This window comes from Oncorhynchus kisutch, linkage group LG17 (assembly GCF_002021735.2).
Source record: "Oncorhynchus kisutch isolate 150728-3 linkage group LG17, Okis_V2, whole genome shotgun sequence".
NCBI lineage: Eukaryota > Metazoa > Chordata > Actinopteri > Salmoniformes > Salmonidae > Oncorhynchus > Oncorhynchus kisutch.
In genome coordinates this window covers 42,582,662-42,604,146 of record NC_034190.2, presented here as the reverse complement: position 1 = coordinate 42,604,146, position 21,485 = coordinate 42,582,662, and the positions used below count along the sequence as shown (strand labels likewise).

At 40.5% G+C, this 21,485-nt stretch overlaps 1 protein-coding gene and 1 pseudogene across 1 annotated transcript; both read right to left on the bottom strand.

Annotated features, from left to right (window-relative positions):
- Positions 1–359: 359 nt before the first annotated feature.
- Positions 360–17,297, bottom strand: s100u (S100 calcium binding protein U). The gene is made up of 3 exons (XM_020505818.2): positions 17,153–17,297; positions 6,496–6,626; positions 360–1,723 (listed from the first exon to the last, which is right to left on the bottom strand). The coding sequence occupies exons 2-3, from the start codon at positions 6,613–6,615 to the stop codon at positions 1,376–1,378; spliced, it is 468 nt and encodes a 155-aa protein (XP_020361407.1). The 5' UTR covers positions 6,616–6,626; positions 17,153–17,297; the 3' UTR covers positions 360–1,375.
- Positions 17,298–18,769: 1,472 nt separating this feature from the next.
- On the bottom strand, positions 18,770–20,687 carry LOC109907697 (protein S100-A11-like; annotated as a pseudogene).
- Positions 20,688–21,485: the final 798 nt, after the last annotated feature.

The window sequence follows — 21,485 nt, the reverse complement described above, 5'->3', positions numbered from 1 at the left end:
GCATTGTGTCAAGAAGCAGTGCGGCTTGGCTGGGTTGTGTTTTGGAGGACACACGGCTCTCGACCTTCGCCTCTCCCAAGTCCGTACGGGAGTTACAGCGATGGGACAAGATTGTAACTACCAATTGGATACCACGAAATTGGGGAGAAAAAGGAATAAAAAAAGATGGTAGTCTCATATCTTAATCTTCTCAACCCGGCAGTCAATCTGAATTAAAGTTGTGGTTGATTAAAAATCCCAAATGTTTGATATCCCCAAGCAAGTATAATGTTGCTTGCAGGCCTGATGTGGCCTGTAAACCATGAGTTTCAGGTTACTGTATTAGGGTAAAACTAAGGCCTTGTGAAATACATGTTGTATTGTGTTAAATAATTAAATTTTAATGAGAACATATTCACTTAGGACTTCACTTGGTGAAGACCACAGGACTTAAAATGATGAATGCAACAACCATGTTTCTGTCAGGAACAAATACAGTCATGGGTGGTAACTCTGCACATCACTTGAAAGGCAAGGCACTCTGGGAAATATGCAAATAAGGCTTTACACTAAGCAGTGTGTTAATTCAACACTGACAAGTGTGGACCGTATAGACAATGGACCAGTGTTAAATGTAACACTGTCAGTGTTGATTTAACACTAGAGAATTAGCTGTGTAGAATATGGCATGCATCCATGCATCTGTGCTTACTTGCATCATGCAAAGCCATTAAGCCAAGCATCCTTCTCAGAAGAACGAGTTGAGATGGCCTGACTTGACTGTACATTGTTGCATGTACTGTAGTATAGTTTTGCATTGTAGATATGCAAAGGGAGAGCGAAGGAATGAAAATATAACTCAATTTAGTATTGCATCATACAATGACACACATAGTGGCATGTGTGTCAGTGTATGTCAAGGTCATTGAGTTCTCCATGTGTGGAAATGTGCCAACATTTCAGAGGGTGTGTCAAAATGTCACATGTCAATCAATGGCAGAATGTATTAAATATCCATATAATGAGCTATAGTGTGCTATATAGTGGGAAGTATATCAACATATAATGGCATGTACTGCTGTAATGTAAGTAATTATAGTGTAATGTATGTTAGTAATACTAAGTATACTGTATATCAAGAAAGTATGGATTGAGGTTTATAGTATGCTGCAGTGTGTACTAGTGTATTTTAGGACCAAATACTGGGTGTATGTATGTGTGTATGAAAATAAATGTGTTATTGTGGGGTTCCAACATATACTGTAATGTTGTGGTATTATTGCAGCACACCTGTTTCAAGGGTGGTGTACTGTAGTGTGTATTAGGGTAGTGTGGTGTATATCAGTTTGGTGTTGGTGTGTAATTGTAATGTCCGGACAGGACCAGTAGTAAACTCCTATGACGCCTCCTCTATCTTCTCCCCGGCTCCTGCTGGCTCCTCCACATTTTCCGCCTCTTCCACCTTTTCTACCACTTCAACCTTCTCTTCCTCTACAGCTGTGGCTGCCTCTGGCTGTGCCTCCGCTTCTGTCTTCTCTTCCTCTACGTCTGCTGGCGTACTCCCGATCTCCGGTGCGGTGGCAGCGCTCTCGGCTGGCGTCTCCACGGTGGCAGTACATTGCACACTCAGGGAGGTTGCCAGGTAGCCCACCAGGTCCATGTACTCCTCGAAGTTGACTTTACCGTCCTGGTTGGAGTCCAGGCCCTGTCGCATTTTCTTCACCGCCTCAGAGCTGTCCGTGTCCTGGGTGCAGAGTAGATACAGAGACGGGCAGACATGACTCAGAGGCGACGCCAGCAGAGGTGACCTCAGTAGTAACTGACCCCTTACATCACAAGGTGCAGTATTGTTTTGTGCAGCATGATTAATAGACATACCTTGATTCAACCCAGTTTAAGAATTTATTCATTTTAGGTGCAACCCACCCTATTTTATATGTTAGTCTCAAGGTCATCAGACTGCTAAACAGCCATCTCCAGCACATCAGAGGCAGCTGCCTATAGACATAGATTAGGAATCACTGGCCACTTTTAGAAATGGATCACTAGCCACTTTAAAAAGGTTTCAGTCTCATATGTATAAAATGCACACTATTCTACGGTATCTTAGTCACTTTTAAATTGTGTTTACATATTGCATCACCCATTTCAAATGTATATACTGTATTGTATTCTATACTACACCTCTGACTGTTAAACAACCATCTCCAGCACATCAGAGGCTGCTGCCTACAGACATAGATTAGGAATCACTGGCCACTTTAAGGAAATGAAACACTAGCCACTTTAATAATGTCTCCGTATCTTGCATTACTGATCTCATATGTATAAATTGAACTGTGCTAAATACTATTCTATGGTATCTTAGTCACTTTAATTGTGTGTAAAAATTGCATCACCCATTTCATATGTATATACTGTACTCTATACTATGCCACTGTATCTTAGTCCAATGCTGCTCTGACATATATGTATATATATTCTTAATCCATTCCTTACTTATATGTACAGTTAAAGTCGGAAGTTTACATACACTTAGGTTGGAGTCATTAAAACTCGTTGTTCAACCACTCCACAAATTTCTTGTTAACAAACTATAGTTTTGGCAAGTCGGTTAGGATATCTACCTTGTGCATGACACAAGTCATTTTTCCAACAATTGTTTACAGGCGGATTATTTCACTGTATCACAATTCCAGTGCGGGTACATCATGTTGTGGGGGTGCTTTGCTGCAGGAGGGACTGGTGCACTTCACAAAATAGATGGCATCATGAGGCAGGAAAATTATGTGCATATATTGAAGCAACATATCAAGGCAACAGCCAGGAGGTTAAAGCTTGGTCGCAAATCGGTCTTCCAAATGGACAATGACCCCAAGCATACTTCCAAAGCAAAATGGCTTAAGGACAACAAAGTCAAGGTATTGGAGTGGCCATAACAAAGCCCTGACCTCAATTCTATAGAAAATTTGCGGGCAGAACTGAAAAAGCGTGTGTGAGCAAGTAGGCCTACAAACCTGACTCAATTACACCAGCTCTGTCAGGAGGAATGGGCCAAAATTAACCAAACTTATTGTGGGAAGCTTGTGGAAGTCTACCCGAAATGTTTGACCCAAGTTAAACGATTTAAAGGCAATGCTACCAAATACTAATTGAGTAAACTTTGCATGTAAACTTCTGACCCACTGGCAATGTGATGAAAGAAATAAAAGCTTAAATGAATCATTCTCTCTACTATTATTCTGACATTTCACATTCTTAAAATAAAGTGGTGATCCTAACTCACAATTCCTGACATTTAACCTAGTAAAATTCGGTACCTTCCGGCATCTAGAAATTGTTCCCAAGGATGAACCAGACTTGTGGAGGTCTTGGCTGATTTCTTTTGATTTTCCCATGATGTCAAGCAAAGAGGCACTGAGTTTGAAGGTTGACCTTGAAATACATCCACAGGTACACCTCCAATTGACTCAAATGATGTCAATTAGTCTATCATAAGCTTCTAAAGCAATGACATCATTTTCTGGAATTTTCCAAGCTGTTTAAAGACACAGTCACCTTAGTGTATGTAAACTTCTGACCCAGTGAAAATGTGATACAGTGAATTGTAAGTGAGATAATCTGTCTGTAAATAATTGTTGGAAAAATTATGTGCTAACAATACATTTTGGAGTGGTTGAAAAACTAGGTTTAATGACAGCAACCTAAGTGTATGTAAACGTACGACTTCAACTATATATATATATATATACACACACACTACTGTTCAAAAGTTTGATGTCACTTATTTTTGAATAAAGAAAAAAAGAAAGAAAAGCACATTTTTTGTCCAATAAAATAACATCAAATTGATCAGAAATACAATGTAGACATTGTAAATGTTGTAAATGACTCTTGTAGCTGGAAACTGCAGATTTTTTAATGGAATATTTAAATAGGCAAACAGAGGCCCATTATCAGCAACCATCACTCCTATGTTCCAATGGCACGTTTTGTTAGCTAATCCAAGATTATAATTTTAAAAGGCTAATTGTTCATTAGAAAACGCTTTTACAATTATGATAGCACAGCTGAAAACTGTTGTCCTCTTTAAAGAAGCAATAAAACTGGCCTTCTTTAGACTGGTTGAGTATCAGGAGCATCAGCATTTGTGGGTTCTATTACAGGCTCAAAATGGCCAGAAACAAAAATCCTTCTTCTGAAACTCGTCAGTCTATTCTTGTTCTGAGAAATGAAGTCTATTCCATGCGAGAAATTGCCATGAAACTGAAGATCTCGTACAACGCTGTGTACTACTCCCTTCACAGAACAGCGCAAACTGGCGCTAACCAGAATAGAAAGAGGTGTGGGAGCACAAATGAGCAAGAAGACAAGTACATTAGAGTGTCTGGTTTGAGAAATAGACGCCTCACAAGTCCTCATAAATCAGAAAAGCAATCAAATTAAATTGTTTACCTTTGATGAGCTTCGGATGTTTTCACTCACAAGACTCCCAGTTAAATGTTAGTTTTTTCTAAAAATATTATTTTTGTAGCCGAAATAACTCCGTTAGTTCTTCACGTTTGGCTGAGAATTCGGTCACAACAACGCCGAAAAATATTCCATTAGCTCCATAATATCGACAGAAACATGGCAAACGTTGTTTATAATCAATCCTCAAGGTGTTTTTCAAATATCTATTTGATAATATATCAACCGGGACAGGTGGCTTCTTAGTAGGAAAGAGAGAAACAATGGCTGCATTTGTCTTTTACGCACAAAACACTGAGAAACTCCAGCTGACCACTGATGCAATGTTGACGTTCAGGCTCATTTTTCAAAATAAAAGCCTGAAACTATGTATTGTGACACTAGAAACATTAGGGAAGCCATAGAAAAAGGAATCTGGTTGATATCTCATTCACTGCTCAATAGGGATGCATAGGAACGCAGAGCTTTCTAAATAAGAGTCCCTTCCTGATTGGATTTTTCTCAGACTTTCGCCTGCAATATCAGTTGTGTTATACACACAGACAATATTTTTACAGTTTTGGAAACTTTAGAGTGTTTTCTATCCTAAGCTGTCAATTATATGCATTATTCTAGCATCTTGTCCTGACAAAATAGCCCGTTTACTTTGGGAACGTTATTTTTCCAAAAATGAAAATAGTGCCCCCTAGATTCAACAGGTTAAATAGTACCCGCAAAACACCAGTCTCAACGTCAACAGTGAGGACCTGTTCTTGGCACAGTTGCAAAGAAAAAGCCATATCTCAGATTGGCCAATAAAAATAAAATATTAAGATGGGCAAAAGAACACAGACACTGGACAGAGGAAGATAGGGAAAAACGTGTTATGGACAGACAAATCTAAGTTTGAGGTGTTCGGATCACAAAGAAGAACATTCATGAGACGCAGAAAAAATGAATAGATGCTGGAGGAGTGCTTGACGCCATCTGTCAAGCATGGTGGAGGCAATGTGATGTTCTGGGGGTGCTTTGGTAGTGGTAATGTGGGAGATTTGTACAGGGTAAAAGGGAACTTGAAGAAGGAAGGCTATCACTCCATTTTGCAACACCATGATATATCCTGTGGACAGTGCTTAATAATTGGAGCCAAATTCATCCTACAACAGGACAATGACCCAAAGCACAGCTCCAAACTATTTTTAACCTTTATTTAACTTGGCAAGTCAGTTAAGAACATTCTGTATTCTGTCTATAATGGAGTGCCCAGCACAGTCACCGGATCTCAATCCTATTGAGCTGTTATGGGAGCAGCTTGACCGTATGGTACGTAAGAAGTGCCCATCAAGCCAACCCAACTTGTGGAAGGTGCTTCAGGAAGCATGGGGTGAAATATCTTCAGATTACCTCAACAAACTGGAATGCCAAAGGTCTACACAGCTGTATTGCTGCAAATGGAGGATTCTTTGACGAAAGCAAAGTTTGAAGGACACCATTATTATTTCAATTAAAAATCATTATTTATAACCTTGTCAACGTCTTGACTATATTTCCTATTCATTTTGCAACTAATTTCATTTATGTTTTCATGGAAAACAAGGACATTTCTAAGTGACCCCAAACTTTTGAATGGTAGTGTATATAACATTTTATTGGTTGCAAGAAGAGTCACAAGCTTGGTATGGTCATTGGAATAAGGGACCAAATACTAAACATTTGACTACTTTATTCATAAGAATCTTTAGGTGTCAATAATTTTGACCCCTACCTTTTTGAGAAAACATTTTATTACTTGTTAAACAAAATCTCTTTCTCTGAGCAATTGAATTAGTATAAATAATATAGCTCAGCAAAAAAGAATATAGCTAAGCTATAGCTGATCCTCTTTATCAAGGGTGACAATAATTTCGGACCACCACTGTATGTGTGTATTTCGGAGGGGTTAGGATAAAGCAGACATACAATTGACGAATAAAGTGATATTAAGCTTAACAAATATAGCTCAGTCAAAGAGTTCAGAAAGGTGTAGTATTTATAGCTGGTGAGTGTGGAGGCTGCTGTCTAACTGACCATCATGATGTTGTGGAGTTGGCTCTTCACCAGCTTCTGGAAGTCATTCCCTCCCAAACTCTCCTTCCCCTTGGCTGACTTCAGGAAGACACCAACTATAGTCTGAATGGCCGACTCCATGACTGCTCTCTCTGCCCAGAGAAAGAAGGGTAGGGTGTGGTAAGTTTTTTTTGACAAGGTAGTTGAGAGAGAGAGAGAGAGAGAGAGAGAGAGAGAGAGAGAGAGAGAGAGAGAGAGAGAGAGAATTGTATTTGTCACGTGCCCGAATGCCTTAGTGAAATGCTTACTACAAGCCCTTAACCAACAAAACAGTTGTAAGAAATAAATGTAAGAAATAATTAAAGAGCAGCAGTAAAATAACAATAGCGAGGCTATATACAGGGGGTACTGGTACAGAGTCAATGTGCGGGGGCACCGGTTAGTCGTGGTAATCGAGGTAATATGTACATGTAGGTAGAGTTATTAAAGTGACTATGCATAGATAATAACAGAGAGTAGCAGCAGCGTAAAAGAGGGGGGGGGGGGGGGCAATGCAAATAGTCTGGGTAGCTATTTGATTAGATGTTCAGGAGTCTTATGGCTTGGGGGTAGAAGCTGTTTTAGTAGCCTCTTGGACCTAGACTTGGCGCTCCGGTACCACTTGCCGTGCGGTAGCAGAGAGAACAGCCTACGACTAGGGTGGCTGGAGTCTATGACAATTTTTATGGCCTTCCTCTGACATGGCCTGGTATAGAGGTCCTGGATGGCAGGAAGCTTGGCCCCAGTGATGTACTTGCGGTCAGAGACCGAGCAGTTGCCTAACCAGGCAGTGATGCAACCCGTCATGATGCTCTCGATTGTGCAGCTGTATAATATCCTTTTGAGGATCTGATGACCCATGACAAATCTTTTCAGTCTCCTGAGGGGGAATAGGTTTTGTTGTGCCCTCTTCACAACTGTCTTGGTGTGTTTGAAACATGTTTTTTTGCTGGTGATGTGGACACTAAGGAACTTAAAGCTCTCAACCTGCCCCACTACAGAGCCTCGTCGATGAGAATGGGGGCATGCACGGTCCTCATTTTCCTGTAGTCCACAATCATCTCCTTTATCTTGATCACGTTGAGGGAGGGTTTATTGTTCTGGCACCACACGGCCGCGTCTCAGATCTCCTCCCTATAGGCTGTTTAGTCGTTGTCGGTGATCAGGCCTACCACTGTTGTTTCTTCTGCAAACTTAACGATGGTGTTGGAGTCGTGCCTGGCAGTGCAGTCATGAGTGAACAGGGAGTACAGGAGGGGACTGAGCATGCACCCTTAATGTGCCCCTGTGTTGAAGATCAGTGTGGCGGATGTGTTATTACCTACCCTTACCACCTGGGGGTGGCCCGTCAGGAAGTTCAGGATCCAGTTGCAGAGGGAGGTGTTTAGTCCCAGGGTCCTTAGGTTAGTAATGAGTTTTGAGGGCACTATGGTGTTGAACGCTGAGCTGTAGTCAATGACTAGCATTCTCACATAGGTGTTTCTTTTGTCCAGGTGTGAAGGAGCAGTGTGGAGTGCAATAGAGATTGCATCATCTGTGGACCTGTTGGGGCGGTATGCAAATTGGAGAGGGTCTAGGGTTTCTGGGATAATGGTGTTGATGTGAGCCATGACCAGCCTTTCAAAGCATTTCATGGCTACAGACGTGTGTGCTACGAGTCGGTAGTCATTTAGGTAGGTTACCTTAGTGTTCTTGTGCACAGGGACTATGTTGGTCTGCTTGAAACATGTTGGTATTACAGACTCAGACAGGGAGAGGTTGAAAATGTCAGTGAAGACACTTAGCAGTTGGTCAGAGCATGCTCAGAGTACACGTCCTGGTAATCCATCTGGCCCTGCGGCCTTGTGAATGTTGACCTGTTTAAAGGTCTTACTCACATTGGCTGCGGAGAGCGTGATCACACAGTCATCCGGAACAGCTGATGCTCTCATGCATGTTTCAGTGTTACTCACCATGAAGCAAGCATAGAAGTAATTTAGCTCGTCTGGTATGCTCATGTCACTGGGCAGCCAGTGACATGATGTTGCCTGTAATCAATGGCTTCCTGTTGGGGTATGTCACTGTCACGTCATCAATGCAATTATTGATGAAGCCAGTGACTGATGTGGTGTACTCCTCACTGCCATCGGAGGAATCCCGGAACACATTCCAGTCTGAGAGTTACTGGTGCTTCCTGTTGTCTGTTTTGCTTGTTGAGCAGGAATCAGGAGGATAGAATTATGGTCAGATTTGCCAAATGGGGGGCGAGGGAGAGCTTTGTACACGTCTCTCCAGATCCTCTGAAGTTCTGTCAGGTTGGATGGGAGCGTTGCGGCACAGCTATTTTCAGGTGTCTCCAGAAATGTTTGATCGGATTCAATTCCGGGCTCTGGCTGGGCCACTCAAGGACATTCAGAGACTGTGTGCTTAAGGTCGTTGTCCTGATGGAAGGTAAAACCTTCGCCCCAGTCCGAGGTCCTGAGCAATATGGAGCAGGTTTTTAATCAAGGATCTCTCTGTACATTACTCCGTTCATCTTTCCTTCGATCCTGACTAGTCTCCCAGTCTCTGCCACTGAAAAACAACCCTACAGCGTGATGCTGCCACCACCATGCTTCACCATAGACGTGACGCTTGACATTCAGGCCAAAGAGTTCAATCTTGTTTCTTTTCAGACCAGAGAGTCCTTTAGGTGCTTTTTGACAAACTCCAAGCGGGCTGTAATGTGCCTTTTACTGAGGAGTGGCTTCCGTCTGGCCACTCTATCATAAAGGCCTGATTGGTGGAGTGCTGCAGAGATGGTTGTCCTTCTGGAAGGTTCTCCCATATCCACAGAGGAACTCTGGAGTTCTGTCAGAGTGACCATCGGGTTGTTGTTCACCTCCCTGACCAAGGCCCTTCTCCCGCAATTGCTCAGTTTGGCCGGGCGGCCAGCTCTAGGAAGAGGCTTGGTGGTTCCAAACTTCTTCCATTTAAGAATGATGGAGGCCACTGTGATCTTGTTTACCTTTATTGCGGACCTTCAACGCTGCAGACATTTTTTGGTACCCTTCCCCAGATCTGTGCCTCGACACAATCATGTCTCGGAGCTCTACGGACAATTCCTTCGACATCATGGTTTGGTTTTTGCTCTGACATGTACTGTCAATTGTGGGACCTTATATAGACCAAATCATGTCCAATCAATTGAATTTACCACAGGTGGACTCAATTGAATTTACCACAGGTGAGATCAAGTTTTAGAATCAACAACAATCAAGTTGTAGAAACTAGAGGTCGACCAATTATGATTTTTCAACACCGATACCGATACCGGTTATTGGAGGACCAAAAAAAAGCCGATACCGATTAATCGGACGATTTTTTACATTTATTGTAATAATGACAATTACAACAATACTGAATGAACACTTATTTTAACTTAATATCAATAAATCAATAAAATCAATTTAGCCTCAAATAAATAATGAAACATGTTAAATTTGGTTAAATAATGCAAAAACAAAGTGTTGGAGAAGAAAGTAAAAGTGCAATATGTGCCATGTAAGAAAGCTAACGTTTAAGTTCCTTGCTCAGAACATGAGAACATATGAAAGCTGGTGGTTCCTTTTAACATGAATCTTCAATATTCCCAGGTAAAGAAGTTTTAGGTTGTAGTTATTATAGGACTATTTCTCTCTATGCCATTTTGTATTTCATATACCTTTGACTATTATGTGTTCTTATAGGCACTTTAGTATTGCCAGTGTAACAGTATAGCTTCCGTCCCTATCCTCACTCCTCCCTGGGCTCGAACCAGGAACACAACGACAGCCACCCTCGAAGCAGCATTACCCATGCAGAGCAAGGGGAACAACAACTCCAAGTCTCAGAGCAAGTGACGTTTGAAAGGCTATTAGCGCGCACCCCGCTAACGAGCTAGCCATTTCACATCGGTTACACAAACCTGATCTCGGGAGTTGATAGGCTTGAAGTCATAAACAGCGCAATGTTTGACGCACAACGAAGAGCTGCTGGCAAAACGCATGAAAGTGCTGTTTGAATGAATGCTTACGAGCCTGCTGCTGCCTACCATCGCTCAGTCAGACTGCTCTATCAAATAATAGACTTAATTATTTTATTTTACCTTTATTTATATATATAACATAATAACACACAGAAATACAAGCCGTAGATCATTAATATGGTCGAATCCGGAAACTATCATCTCGAAAACAAGACGTTTATTCTTTCAGTGAAATACGGAACCGTTCCGTATTTTATCGAAGGGGTGGCATCCATTAGTCTAAATATTCCTGTTACATTCCACAACCTTCAATGTTATTTCATAATTACGTAAAATCCTGGCAAATTAGGCGGCCCAAACTGTTGCATATACACTGACTCTGCGTGCAATAAACGCAAGAGAAGTGACACAATTTCACCTGGTTAATATTGCCTGCTAACCTGGATTTCTTTTAGATAAATATGCAGGTTTAAAAATATATATTTCTGTGTATTGATTTTAAGAAAGGCATTGATGTTCATGGTTAGGTACACAATGGAGCAACGATACGCACCGCATCGATTATATGTCATGCGGGACACGCTAGATAAACTAGTAATATCATCAATCATGTGTAGTTAACTAGTGATTATGATTGATTGATTTTTATAAAATAAGGTTAATGCTAGCTAGCAACTTACCTTGGCTTACTGCATTCGCGAAACAGGCAGTCTCCTCGTGGAGTGCAATGAGAGGCAGGTGGTTAGAGCATTGGACTAGTTAACAGGTTGCAAGATTGAAAAGGTGAAAATCTGTTGTTCTGCCCCTGAACGAGGCAGTTAACCCACCGTTCCTAGGCCGTCATTGAAAATAAGAACGTGTTCTTAACTGGCTTGCCTAGTTAAATAAAAGATTAAATAAAGGTGTGTACATTTTTTTGTTATGAAAACTTGAAATCGGCCCTAATTAATCGGCCATTCTGATTAATCGGTCGACCTCTAGTTGAAACATCTTAAGGATGATCAATGGAAACGCGATGCACCTGATCTCAATTTCGAATTTTTATTTTTTAATTCATGGCAAACATTTCTAAAAACTTGTTTTCGCTTTGCCATTATGGGTCATTGTGTGCAGATTGATGAGGAACATTTTTATTTCTATTTTAGAATAAGGCTGTAACGTAACTAAATAACTAAATACTTACTGAATGCACTGTAATTATTTTCGTGACAATCTAATTTAAGGAGACAAAGATAGGCACCACAGTGGAAAAATAAACAGTGAATCTCCCTGAGATATATAAAGGCTTGTCGTTTCAGGTGTTGTGTCTGGAACTTCTTGGTAGGATAGGGTAGGTAGGCGACAGACAGGCGATGCGCGATAAACTAAGAAGGTGATAGAGAGTCTGACTGAGAGACAAGCGGCGATGCACAATGGAAGTTCTGATCTTTGATAGGTCATCTGATCTACTGAAGCCACCACACAGCCAGGGCTTCAGATTACCTCAGGGATTACCTGCCTGCTCTCAACCTTTTTCTAGCTCTCTCTTGCGATCTCTCTCTCTTTCTTTATGTCTCTCTCTCGCTTCCTCTATTTCTCTCTTTCATTCTTTATCTGTCTCGCTCTCTCTTTTATCTCTCTCTCTCTATCTCTGTTGCCTTACTCACACCCTTATGCACAGCAAAAGGCATTTCTAGATTTTGTGAGGGACAGACATTTTACATAGTGAATATGTTAGTGTGTGTGTGTATGTGTGTATGTGCGTGGATCCGTGTTTGTGTGTGCTGTATGCCCCTGAGTTTATATATGAGTAATACGGTTGTATGTACAGTATCAGTCAAAAGTTTGGACACACCTACTCATTCAAGGATTTTTCTTTATCTTTACTATTATAGAATAATAGCGAAGGCATGAAAACTATTAAATAACACATATGGAATCATATAGTAACCAAAAAAGTGTTAAACTAATCTAAATATATTTTATATTTAATATTCTTCAAAGTGGCCACCCTTTGCCTTGACAACAGCTTTGCACACGCTTGGCATTCTCTCAACCAGCTTCACCTGGAATGCTTTTCCAACAGTCTTGAAGGAGTTCCTACATATGCTGAGCACTTTTTGGGTGCTTTTCCTTCACTCTACAGTCCAACTCATCCCGAACTATCTCAATTGAGTTGAGGTCGGGTGATTGTAGAGGCCTGGTCACCTGATGCAGCACTACATCACTCACCTTCTTGGTCAAGTAGCCCTTACACAGCCTGGAGGTGTGTTGGGTCATTGTCCTGTTGAAAAACAAATGATAAGTGCAAACCAGATGGGATGGCGTATTGCTGCAGAATGCTGTGGTAGCCATGCTGGCTAAGTGTGCCTTGAATTCAAAATAAATTACAGACAGTGTCACCAGCAAAGAACCCCTGCACCATCACACCTCCTCCTCCATGCTTCACGTTGGGAACCACACATGCGACGATCATCAGTTCACCTACTCTGAGTCTCACAAAGACACAGTGGTTAGAAGAAAATATTTCAAATTTGGACTCATCAGACCAAAGGGCAGTGCTCGTGTTTCTTGGTCCAAGCAAGTCACTTCTTATTGGTGTCCTTTAGTAGTGGTTTCTTTGCAGCAATTCGACCATGAAGGCCTGAACAGTTGTTGAGATGTGTCTGTTACTTGAACATTGTGAAGCATTTATTTGGGCTGCAATCGGGGGGTGCAGTTAACTCTAATGAACTTATCCTCTGCAGCAGAGGTAACTCTGGGGCTTCCTTTCCTGTGGCGGTCCTGATGAGAGCCAGTTTCATCATATAGCTTGATGGTTTTTGCGACTGCACTTGAAGAAACTTTCAAAGTTCTTGAAATTTTCCAGATTGACTGACCGTCATGTCTTAAAGCAATGATGGACTGTCGTTGCTCTTAGCTTTTTTGAGCTGTTCTTGCCATAATACGGACTTGGTCTTTTACCAAATAGGGTTATCTTCTGTATACCACCCCTACCTTGCCACAACACAACTGATTGGCTCAAACGCATTAAGAAGGAAAGAAATTCCACAAATGAACTTTTAATTAAGCACACCTGTTAATTGAAATACATTCCAGGTGACTACCTAATGAAGCTGGTTGAGAGAACGCCAAGAGTGTGCAAAGCTGTCATCAAGGCAAAGGGTGGCTATTTTGAAGAATCTAAAATCTAAAATATATTTAGATTTGTTTAACACTTTTTTGGTTACTACATGATTCCATATGTTTAATTTCATAGTTTTGATGTATTCACTATTATTCTACAATGTAGAAAATAGTCAAAATAAAGAAAACCCCTGGAATGAGTAGGTGTTTCCAAACTTTTGCCTGGTACTGCATGTAATATAGGTCATGAGTGTAGGACTGATTGCACGAGATATGCGTGTTAGGTGTCCTATTACTCACAATAGACAGCTGTATGTGTAAGATTGCCCTCACACTGAGCAAAAAATACAATGCATGCCAGTGAGTGACACATCCATGCAGGAATTTCATAAATTTTTGTCAGTGGAGATCAGTTAAACATGATAGGAATTTACAGGCCAACTCTGCACCAAACTAGTGAACGGAGATGTTAAGTTGGCCAACCTCACTCGTTTGTCAACTTATTTAAATGTAGAACACAAAGTACACACACACATCTGCCAAGAAAAAGCATACACTGTAAAGGGGTTACTGTGAATTTGACAGTAGTTTACAGGCAGCTCGGTAGCACGTGAAAATCTGTATTTCATATTACAGTACACCTACTGTAATATAGATACGGTATCAAAGAAAGTCCTGTGTAATGATACACAGTACAATAAAGTAATATTCACTGTATTATACTGTAAAAAAGTAAATGCTACCATAATCAGAATGAATGAATGGATGAATTAAATGTTTTTTACTGTAAATACTAGGGATTGGTGCAAGTAGATTAGATCCTAAGTGTTTACACATTACAGTACAGTATATTACTGAATATTTGGTGTTTAATTTCACTTGCACTTCTAGAGGTCTTTAAGAAAGGTCTAAGCCATCTGACCAAGATGTTTTAATGGGGTCAAGTTTAAGGAGCACCTTTAGCACCTCGGATTCAGTGACCCCCTGCAGGGAGAAACTTTGTAGCGGGGCTGGGGAATAAGATGGAGAAGCGTCGGGGCTAGTCGCATTAGAAGGGGTGAGAGATGAGGAAATGTTGGACGGGCCAGGAGGCATGGCTGAGTAAAATAGGAATGGTGATTAAAGTGGTGATTAAAGTGCACCTTATAGCTTTTTACAATAGACTTTCGCTTGTTAAATATGTTTTTGGAAATCCGAGGGGGCTTTTGAGAAGGTAAATAAATCTGCCATTGTAAAGAAACATGTCACACTTCAGCACCCCCTCATCACCTTCTTCTCCCCTCTCTTCCAACTCCTACTTCTCCTAGTGCAATCACCACATCCACAGGCAATTAGGAAACATGGATATTAGCCTAATTATGCTGAGAAAGAGTGAGGGCAGCATATTAAAAGCTACACTTTCATTGTCCACTCTGACAAGCTCCAAGAAATACTGTCAACCGCAACCGGTACTAAGTCTGACCCTGTGGTTCTAACACTCTTTACTGTTGCTAAATCTACATTAACACCATACATTGATTGATACCAATTACCGAAGAGACATGTGTTATTATGTGGTTATATATAGACCTACCATATATGTGATTGAAAAGAGGCAACTGATAAGGGTAAAGTCCAATGAGAGTGTAGTAGCTACTCTCTGGATTTTTATAGACTTGAGGCATTAGAGTAGGCTGTTTGGATAAACATATATTCTTTCTGATTATTGAAATGTAAAAAGTTGTACAGTTAGATTGTTTTTAATTGCACTATGAATTGACATGCAAAATCTAAATATGGCCCCAACAAAAAGGTGAAGCCCAAGGAGAAACATTGATAAGTAGGCCTAACGGATCCATGCGCACCAGAGTTCACACCTTCGCGGATGTTGGCCTACATGAACCACAATGATCCGTCATTCCCTGGTAATCCTCAAACTCTTTACAACAAAACCCACAGTCACTATTCTTGCACTGCCATTTCTGTCCTATTCTTACATGTATTATTTACTTGGTGGACTGGCTGCAACCTGGCTATGCCTTCTCACAGTCAAGGTCAGTGACAGTCAACCTCATCTCCAAACTAATGAACACAGGGCTTCTATTACTTAGCCAACGTCACAAGGACAGCTCTGACCCCACCTCAGTTCCGACACACACCAACTATTATGTCGAGCAAAGGCCAAAAAACAACTCAGCAAATAATTAAATATAGACACCCAGAGGTTTTCCGTTTCACTCCAGAGCCCAAAGTAGATTGAGTGTTGCCTTTCCAAATGGGCGAATGTGATACAGTACGTGCTCTGAGTAATGACAATACTACCGCTTGTGTGGCATGAAATATTAAGAGAGGAACAAGTTAGTTTGTGGCTATATACTTTAGCTAAAATGCAAAAAGTTGTCTGTGATGAGATTCGAACTCGCAAGGGTGGATGAGTGGGCGTATAACGCAAACGTCTAGCAACCCAAAGGTCACAGACAACTTTAGCATTTTAGCAACTTTCAATTACTTACTACTTTTTAGATACTTTGCAACTACTTAGCATGTTAGATAACCCTTCCCCTAACTCTAATCTTAACCCTTTTAACTAACCCTTCCCCTAACCCTTCCCCTAAACCTAACCTTAATAACCCTTTAACCTAACTCCTAAACTTAACCCTAACCCATAGTCTAGCTAACATTAGAAAGCTAATTAACGTTAGCCACCTAGCAACATAGCTAAATTCGTAACATTTGATAGGTTTTGCAAATTCGCAACATATAATACAAATCATACAAAATGGGTGATGTACATCCACAATTAATAGATACCACCGTAACATGTCATACTAAATGAAGTGTTTCGCATTTATGTACAGAACAATACGAAATGCTCTGAGGCCAGGTTGATTGGAGTGGCAGCAAGTCTTAAACCTTTAATTACAGTAAAATATTGTGAAATACAAATCCTTCCCCTCAACTAATTTAATGAATCCATTAATTCATTCCGATTACGGTAGCATTTACTTTTACAGTTGAATACAGTCATGTACTGTGCGTCATTAAAGTGCTTGCTTTGATATCATATTACAGTAGGTGTACTGTATTGTAATATGAAATACAGGTAACATCTTTACAGTGTAGGTTTAATATGTTCGTTAAATATAATACATTTTAGGCCAGTTGTACAAACCAAACAGGCTCATATTGCTCATGGTAGGCTAGATGATCGATCCGTTTTACAAAAGAGGCACACTTATCGGCTATTTTTGGGTTGAGAGTGCACTCGCTATGACTGATGAATAATGATCAAGAAGGGCTATGCGTTTATGATAAATAATGCACTACTGACATATAGTTAAATCGTTTTTTGCACTTTAAAATCGAACGTTATTTGCTACTTTTTTTAAAAACCCAGTATTTCTTGAAGTCTCCAACAGCTTCGTCATTGGCACTGTCTCTTAGAGCGTATACGTTTCACGAGACAGTTCCTGCGAGGGTGTATCTAAAACGTGGCATAAGCGTTATGATTTAAGCACGTTTACAGTGCAAAACTTTTTCAATAAAGCATGAACAAAATATGTAACTCACCATATACTTCCTACAGGGCAAGCAAACAGTTCAAATGTGCCCAATTTTGTGTTTATTTTCCCGTCTATGTCCTCGGTTTGAGAACCCCCCCCAAAAAACGTGCCAAACTAGAGCTGCAGAATCTCTTCCTTGATTTCGTTTTTTCTTAAACTTTTTTTCCCCTGACAAGTCAAAGGGCGTGTACCTGGGAGAGTGCGAAAGTGGGGAATGTGTAAGAGACGTAAAACAACTTTTATATGAGTGGGTAAAATGTATATCAACCTTGGAACATATTTTCTCTCTATTCTATTATCTTTGGCATGTGGTGCTAGTTTATGTCGTCTGATTTGTTCTGTTCCAGGCCAATAATTTGAGTAGGAGGGATATTCAGATTAATAGATGAGACAGGGAGAGATTTGAGTGTTGAGTTGCTTTTAACCCTTTATATCAAAAATTAACTGCCAGTTTCATTTTATGAAATTAACACAAGTTTAGACTTACACCTAGATCACACCAACACCGTCATTCCATAAAATGGTACGCAACATCTGGATATGTGTGCAGCAAAAGTTCAACATTCATCCTCTACCATTTTTGTTACAACGTCGATGCATACAGTTTGATGCATACTTTCGATAAATCCTACATATGCACCACACAGAACGCACTGAAATTCTCTCTGCAACGAAATGCTGCAAGGCAAATGCAGCGTTCCATTGGAAATTAATGTACTGTGGGTGTGATTGAGGCATTAGGCTAATTTGTGTACAGTAGTGATCTTTACCCCTCTCATACACCCAGACTCAAGTCAATCAAGTGGTAACTGCCTTAGGATGTCCAGACCACTCCAGGACCACTGCAGTGAAATGCATGTGCTCTCTCTCACACACACAACTTTTGATCCCACTTAGAAGTCTAGTCCTGCCCAATCTCCCACCCTGGGGGGGTGTCACGCAGTTTCTCATTGCTGACAGTGATTTGTCAGCCGTCACGCCCACACAGGCACCTTGTGTTCAATTAGGATATAAAGTCCACAGTGATGCCCAGTATCAAAATTGCAATGGAAACATCTACTTCCCCATATAGTGCACTATTTTTGACCATTCACTAAACAAACATGTACATGTAATTAAACAATAGAGTACATGGACAGGCAAGCAACTTTCCTGTATCTAATGTATTGTTGTTGACCTAGGATAAAATGTAGACTGGTAATGGAGACACAGAGATGGTAGTTAGCAGCAGGGATGTAGACTGCACATACATCACTGTGTAACAATTGGAAAGGCTGCTTTGTACAGGCATTATGAACCCCTATAGGATCACTGTAACTCATGTAATTGTGGGAGCAGTATAGTGTTACTATCCAATTATGCTATTAAATAAAGGTTGTAATACACCCACACTAAATGAGAGGATGTACAAAAAGGGTGGTGGACAGTGCCGGACTGGGAACAGAAATCTCCCACCCCCGGCATTTCCAACGAGCAGGCCCATTTCCCCCTCTAGGCCTCCAATCCACCATTTAGACAGGCCCATTGAGCTAAAGATGGACCAGCTAATCTGGCATTTTCCAGAATTGTCCTATGGCCAGTGCGTCTGAGTAATAGATGTCAATTAACCAAAAATAGACAGAAGGAGAGTTAAGACAATGGATCCTTTTATTCAAAGTCTCCTGCTTTAGAAAATGATCAACTGAATAATTGTGCATGTCACTTCAGATTAAAAGCTTGCCACACAGCTACATAGAGGATCATTTAATTGCACATTGATACACATCCAACGGAATCCCACACATTGTTTTTATTGGCTAAAAGCCCCCTTGCTTGTTGGTAAGTTTTCCAATCAGCTGCCAGAACTGTCAGCTCCCTGTCGTTGTTTTCATCCAACGAACCTATGAGCTGCTTGATGACGCCTGTATCGCTGGTATTCTGCAGGCAATCAGAGAGGAAAGAGTGGACAGTGACCCATTCAGGCCCAGACTGGATTAGCAATGAGCTGCATGGAAAGGCTACTCTGCCATCTAATGGTCAAGAATACTACAGATCATATGGCACTGAGTCGGAGTTCGACAAACTTTGGTTAGTGTCATTTTGCAGAATAGAATGGAAGGTTTATGCCAGAGCAAATATCAGTGACTGCGTCCCAAAAAGCATCCTATTCCTATATAGTGCACTACTTTGGGTGCGTGAGTGTGTGTTTGGGTACGCAAGCTCATCCGAGAGCAATAGAAATTGCACAGACAAGGATTAGGCCTGCAATCACCCACATATAGGATGCTTGTTATCAGGCTGTCATTCAGCCACTCACTCACTGCTCTAGATAATAATGTACTGCGAAATGGATGCCAAGTATTAAGTGGGTGCTAAAGAGGGCTAAGGCTACATCCCAAATGGTACACTATGCCCGATGTAGTGCACTACTTATGACCATTTACCTTAACAAAAGCAGGTAGTTGAGAGACCACCAGGCTGTTGAACTCCTCTTTGTTCAGGGTGTTTGAGGATCCATCATTCCCAGCAAAGGTCTTGAACTGGGAGACAACTACGTTGATGACAAAGTCCATTGTATTGATTCAATATGGAGTGACTGCAAATACACGAGAAATAAACAAGTCTGCTTGTAAAGTCTATACATGCTACATTTATATCCATTGTAGAGATACTGAAATAAAGCCAGCAACTAAATCATGGTAATCCAGAAAACATAAAATCAGATTGAGAGAGGAAAGACAAAACAGTATTAAAATGAAAACCAGTCATTTTTCATCCCACCTTGTGAAGTATGGTCTGGTTGCAGCAGCCAGCAGGTGTGGAGAATCGTCGTCTCTCCACTCTTTCCTTTTTTCTCTCCATCCTGTTCACTATGTAGCTCGGCCTAGTGCGGAGGCCCAGTATTAGAGCCTCTGCCTGACCAGGTGTTTGTGGGATGTAGAATGATAGGTATGACAGCCTCTGCGGGTTTATAGTGTTGGACAGAAAACATCCATCATTACTGACTGTTTTACTAATCAGTTCATCTGGTCAGGATCTGTCCAGTCACTCACAGGTTACGTCCCCAACGGCACCCTATTCCCTGTTTAGGCCATTTGTATAGGACCCTGGTCAAAAGTAGTGGACTATAAAGGGAATAGGGTGCCATTTGGGACACAGAGTGCTAAGTGGGTGTGTTACGTGTGGACATGAACGTGTCGTCACGTGCATGTTTCTTTGAGGTTCTTAGTTTCTTATTACTTACAAGGGATTAGTCTGCGTCATAAATGTCTAGTAATGTGGACACAAAAGATTAATTCCACACATTTATGTACTTCCACCTCCTCCGACAGTAGCGCAAGTGACATACACCTAAGCCTTGTTCACACTGCCTAAATTCTCAAATCAGTTGTTAATCAAATTCATTTTAGAATACCGATTGTCCAAACAGCAAGTTAAGTGACCAAATTGTATATATGCGTGTTCAGACAGCAGTTATTTGCTGATATGGCTATTTGTCATAGTAACGACAGGTGTGAGCACATTGGTGCAGGCTGATTGGCGGTGGTGCTCGTGCTTCCTGTCACTCAAAAGTTATGTATAGCAAGCTACAAACTGCCAGTGTGAACAAACCTTTAGACAGGGAAATATATATATATATATATAAATATAAAAAATACATCTTTCAAGATGAAGATTTTTATTGTAATCTTAATTTTAAAAGTCCAACACAAACCCACTAAGAGACGGCTGCTGAGACTAGACTACTCATTCAACTTAACTCAATTTTATTAAATGCTAAACTGGGACTGCCCTGACTCCTAAGTTATCTAAAGGATATGTCCATTGTAAAATAAAATTTTGTTACACATGTAATCATGTGCATTTTGGAGAGTTAAAAAAAAGTAATTTCCTCATTTTAAGCTCTCGTTTTTGTTTATAACCACTCAAGCTGCTTATTATTTTAAGTATTTATCCACATCATCGCTACACTTCTTTGGTCAAAAAGCTTGAACAATGAATTTACATTTACAGGTTTTAAATTCAACCAAAAACATTAAAATATTACTTACTATATCTTATTAAATTCACAAAAGGAGTAACCTCCCACATTTTCTCTCTTCACAAAAGACCCCCAAAAATAACCAGACCATAACCAATCAAGTTAACAAATAGTTTGAATTCTTCAGCTTACAGAAGCAAACCAATTTAGTTGTCTGTCAAACACTATCAATCCAAGTGTGAAAATGGACTTATAAATAAATAAAGGCACATCGTTGGAAGAAACAAAATCTTCAAAATAAAACTTAAGCAATTTCTTTCACATTATATACTTTAAAGGACATGACATTTTGAGCAGCTAGTGTTGGTTTGAGGTTAAA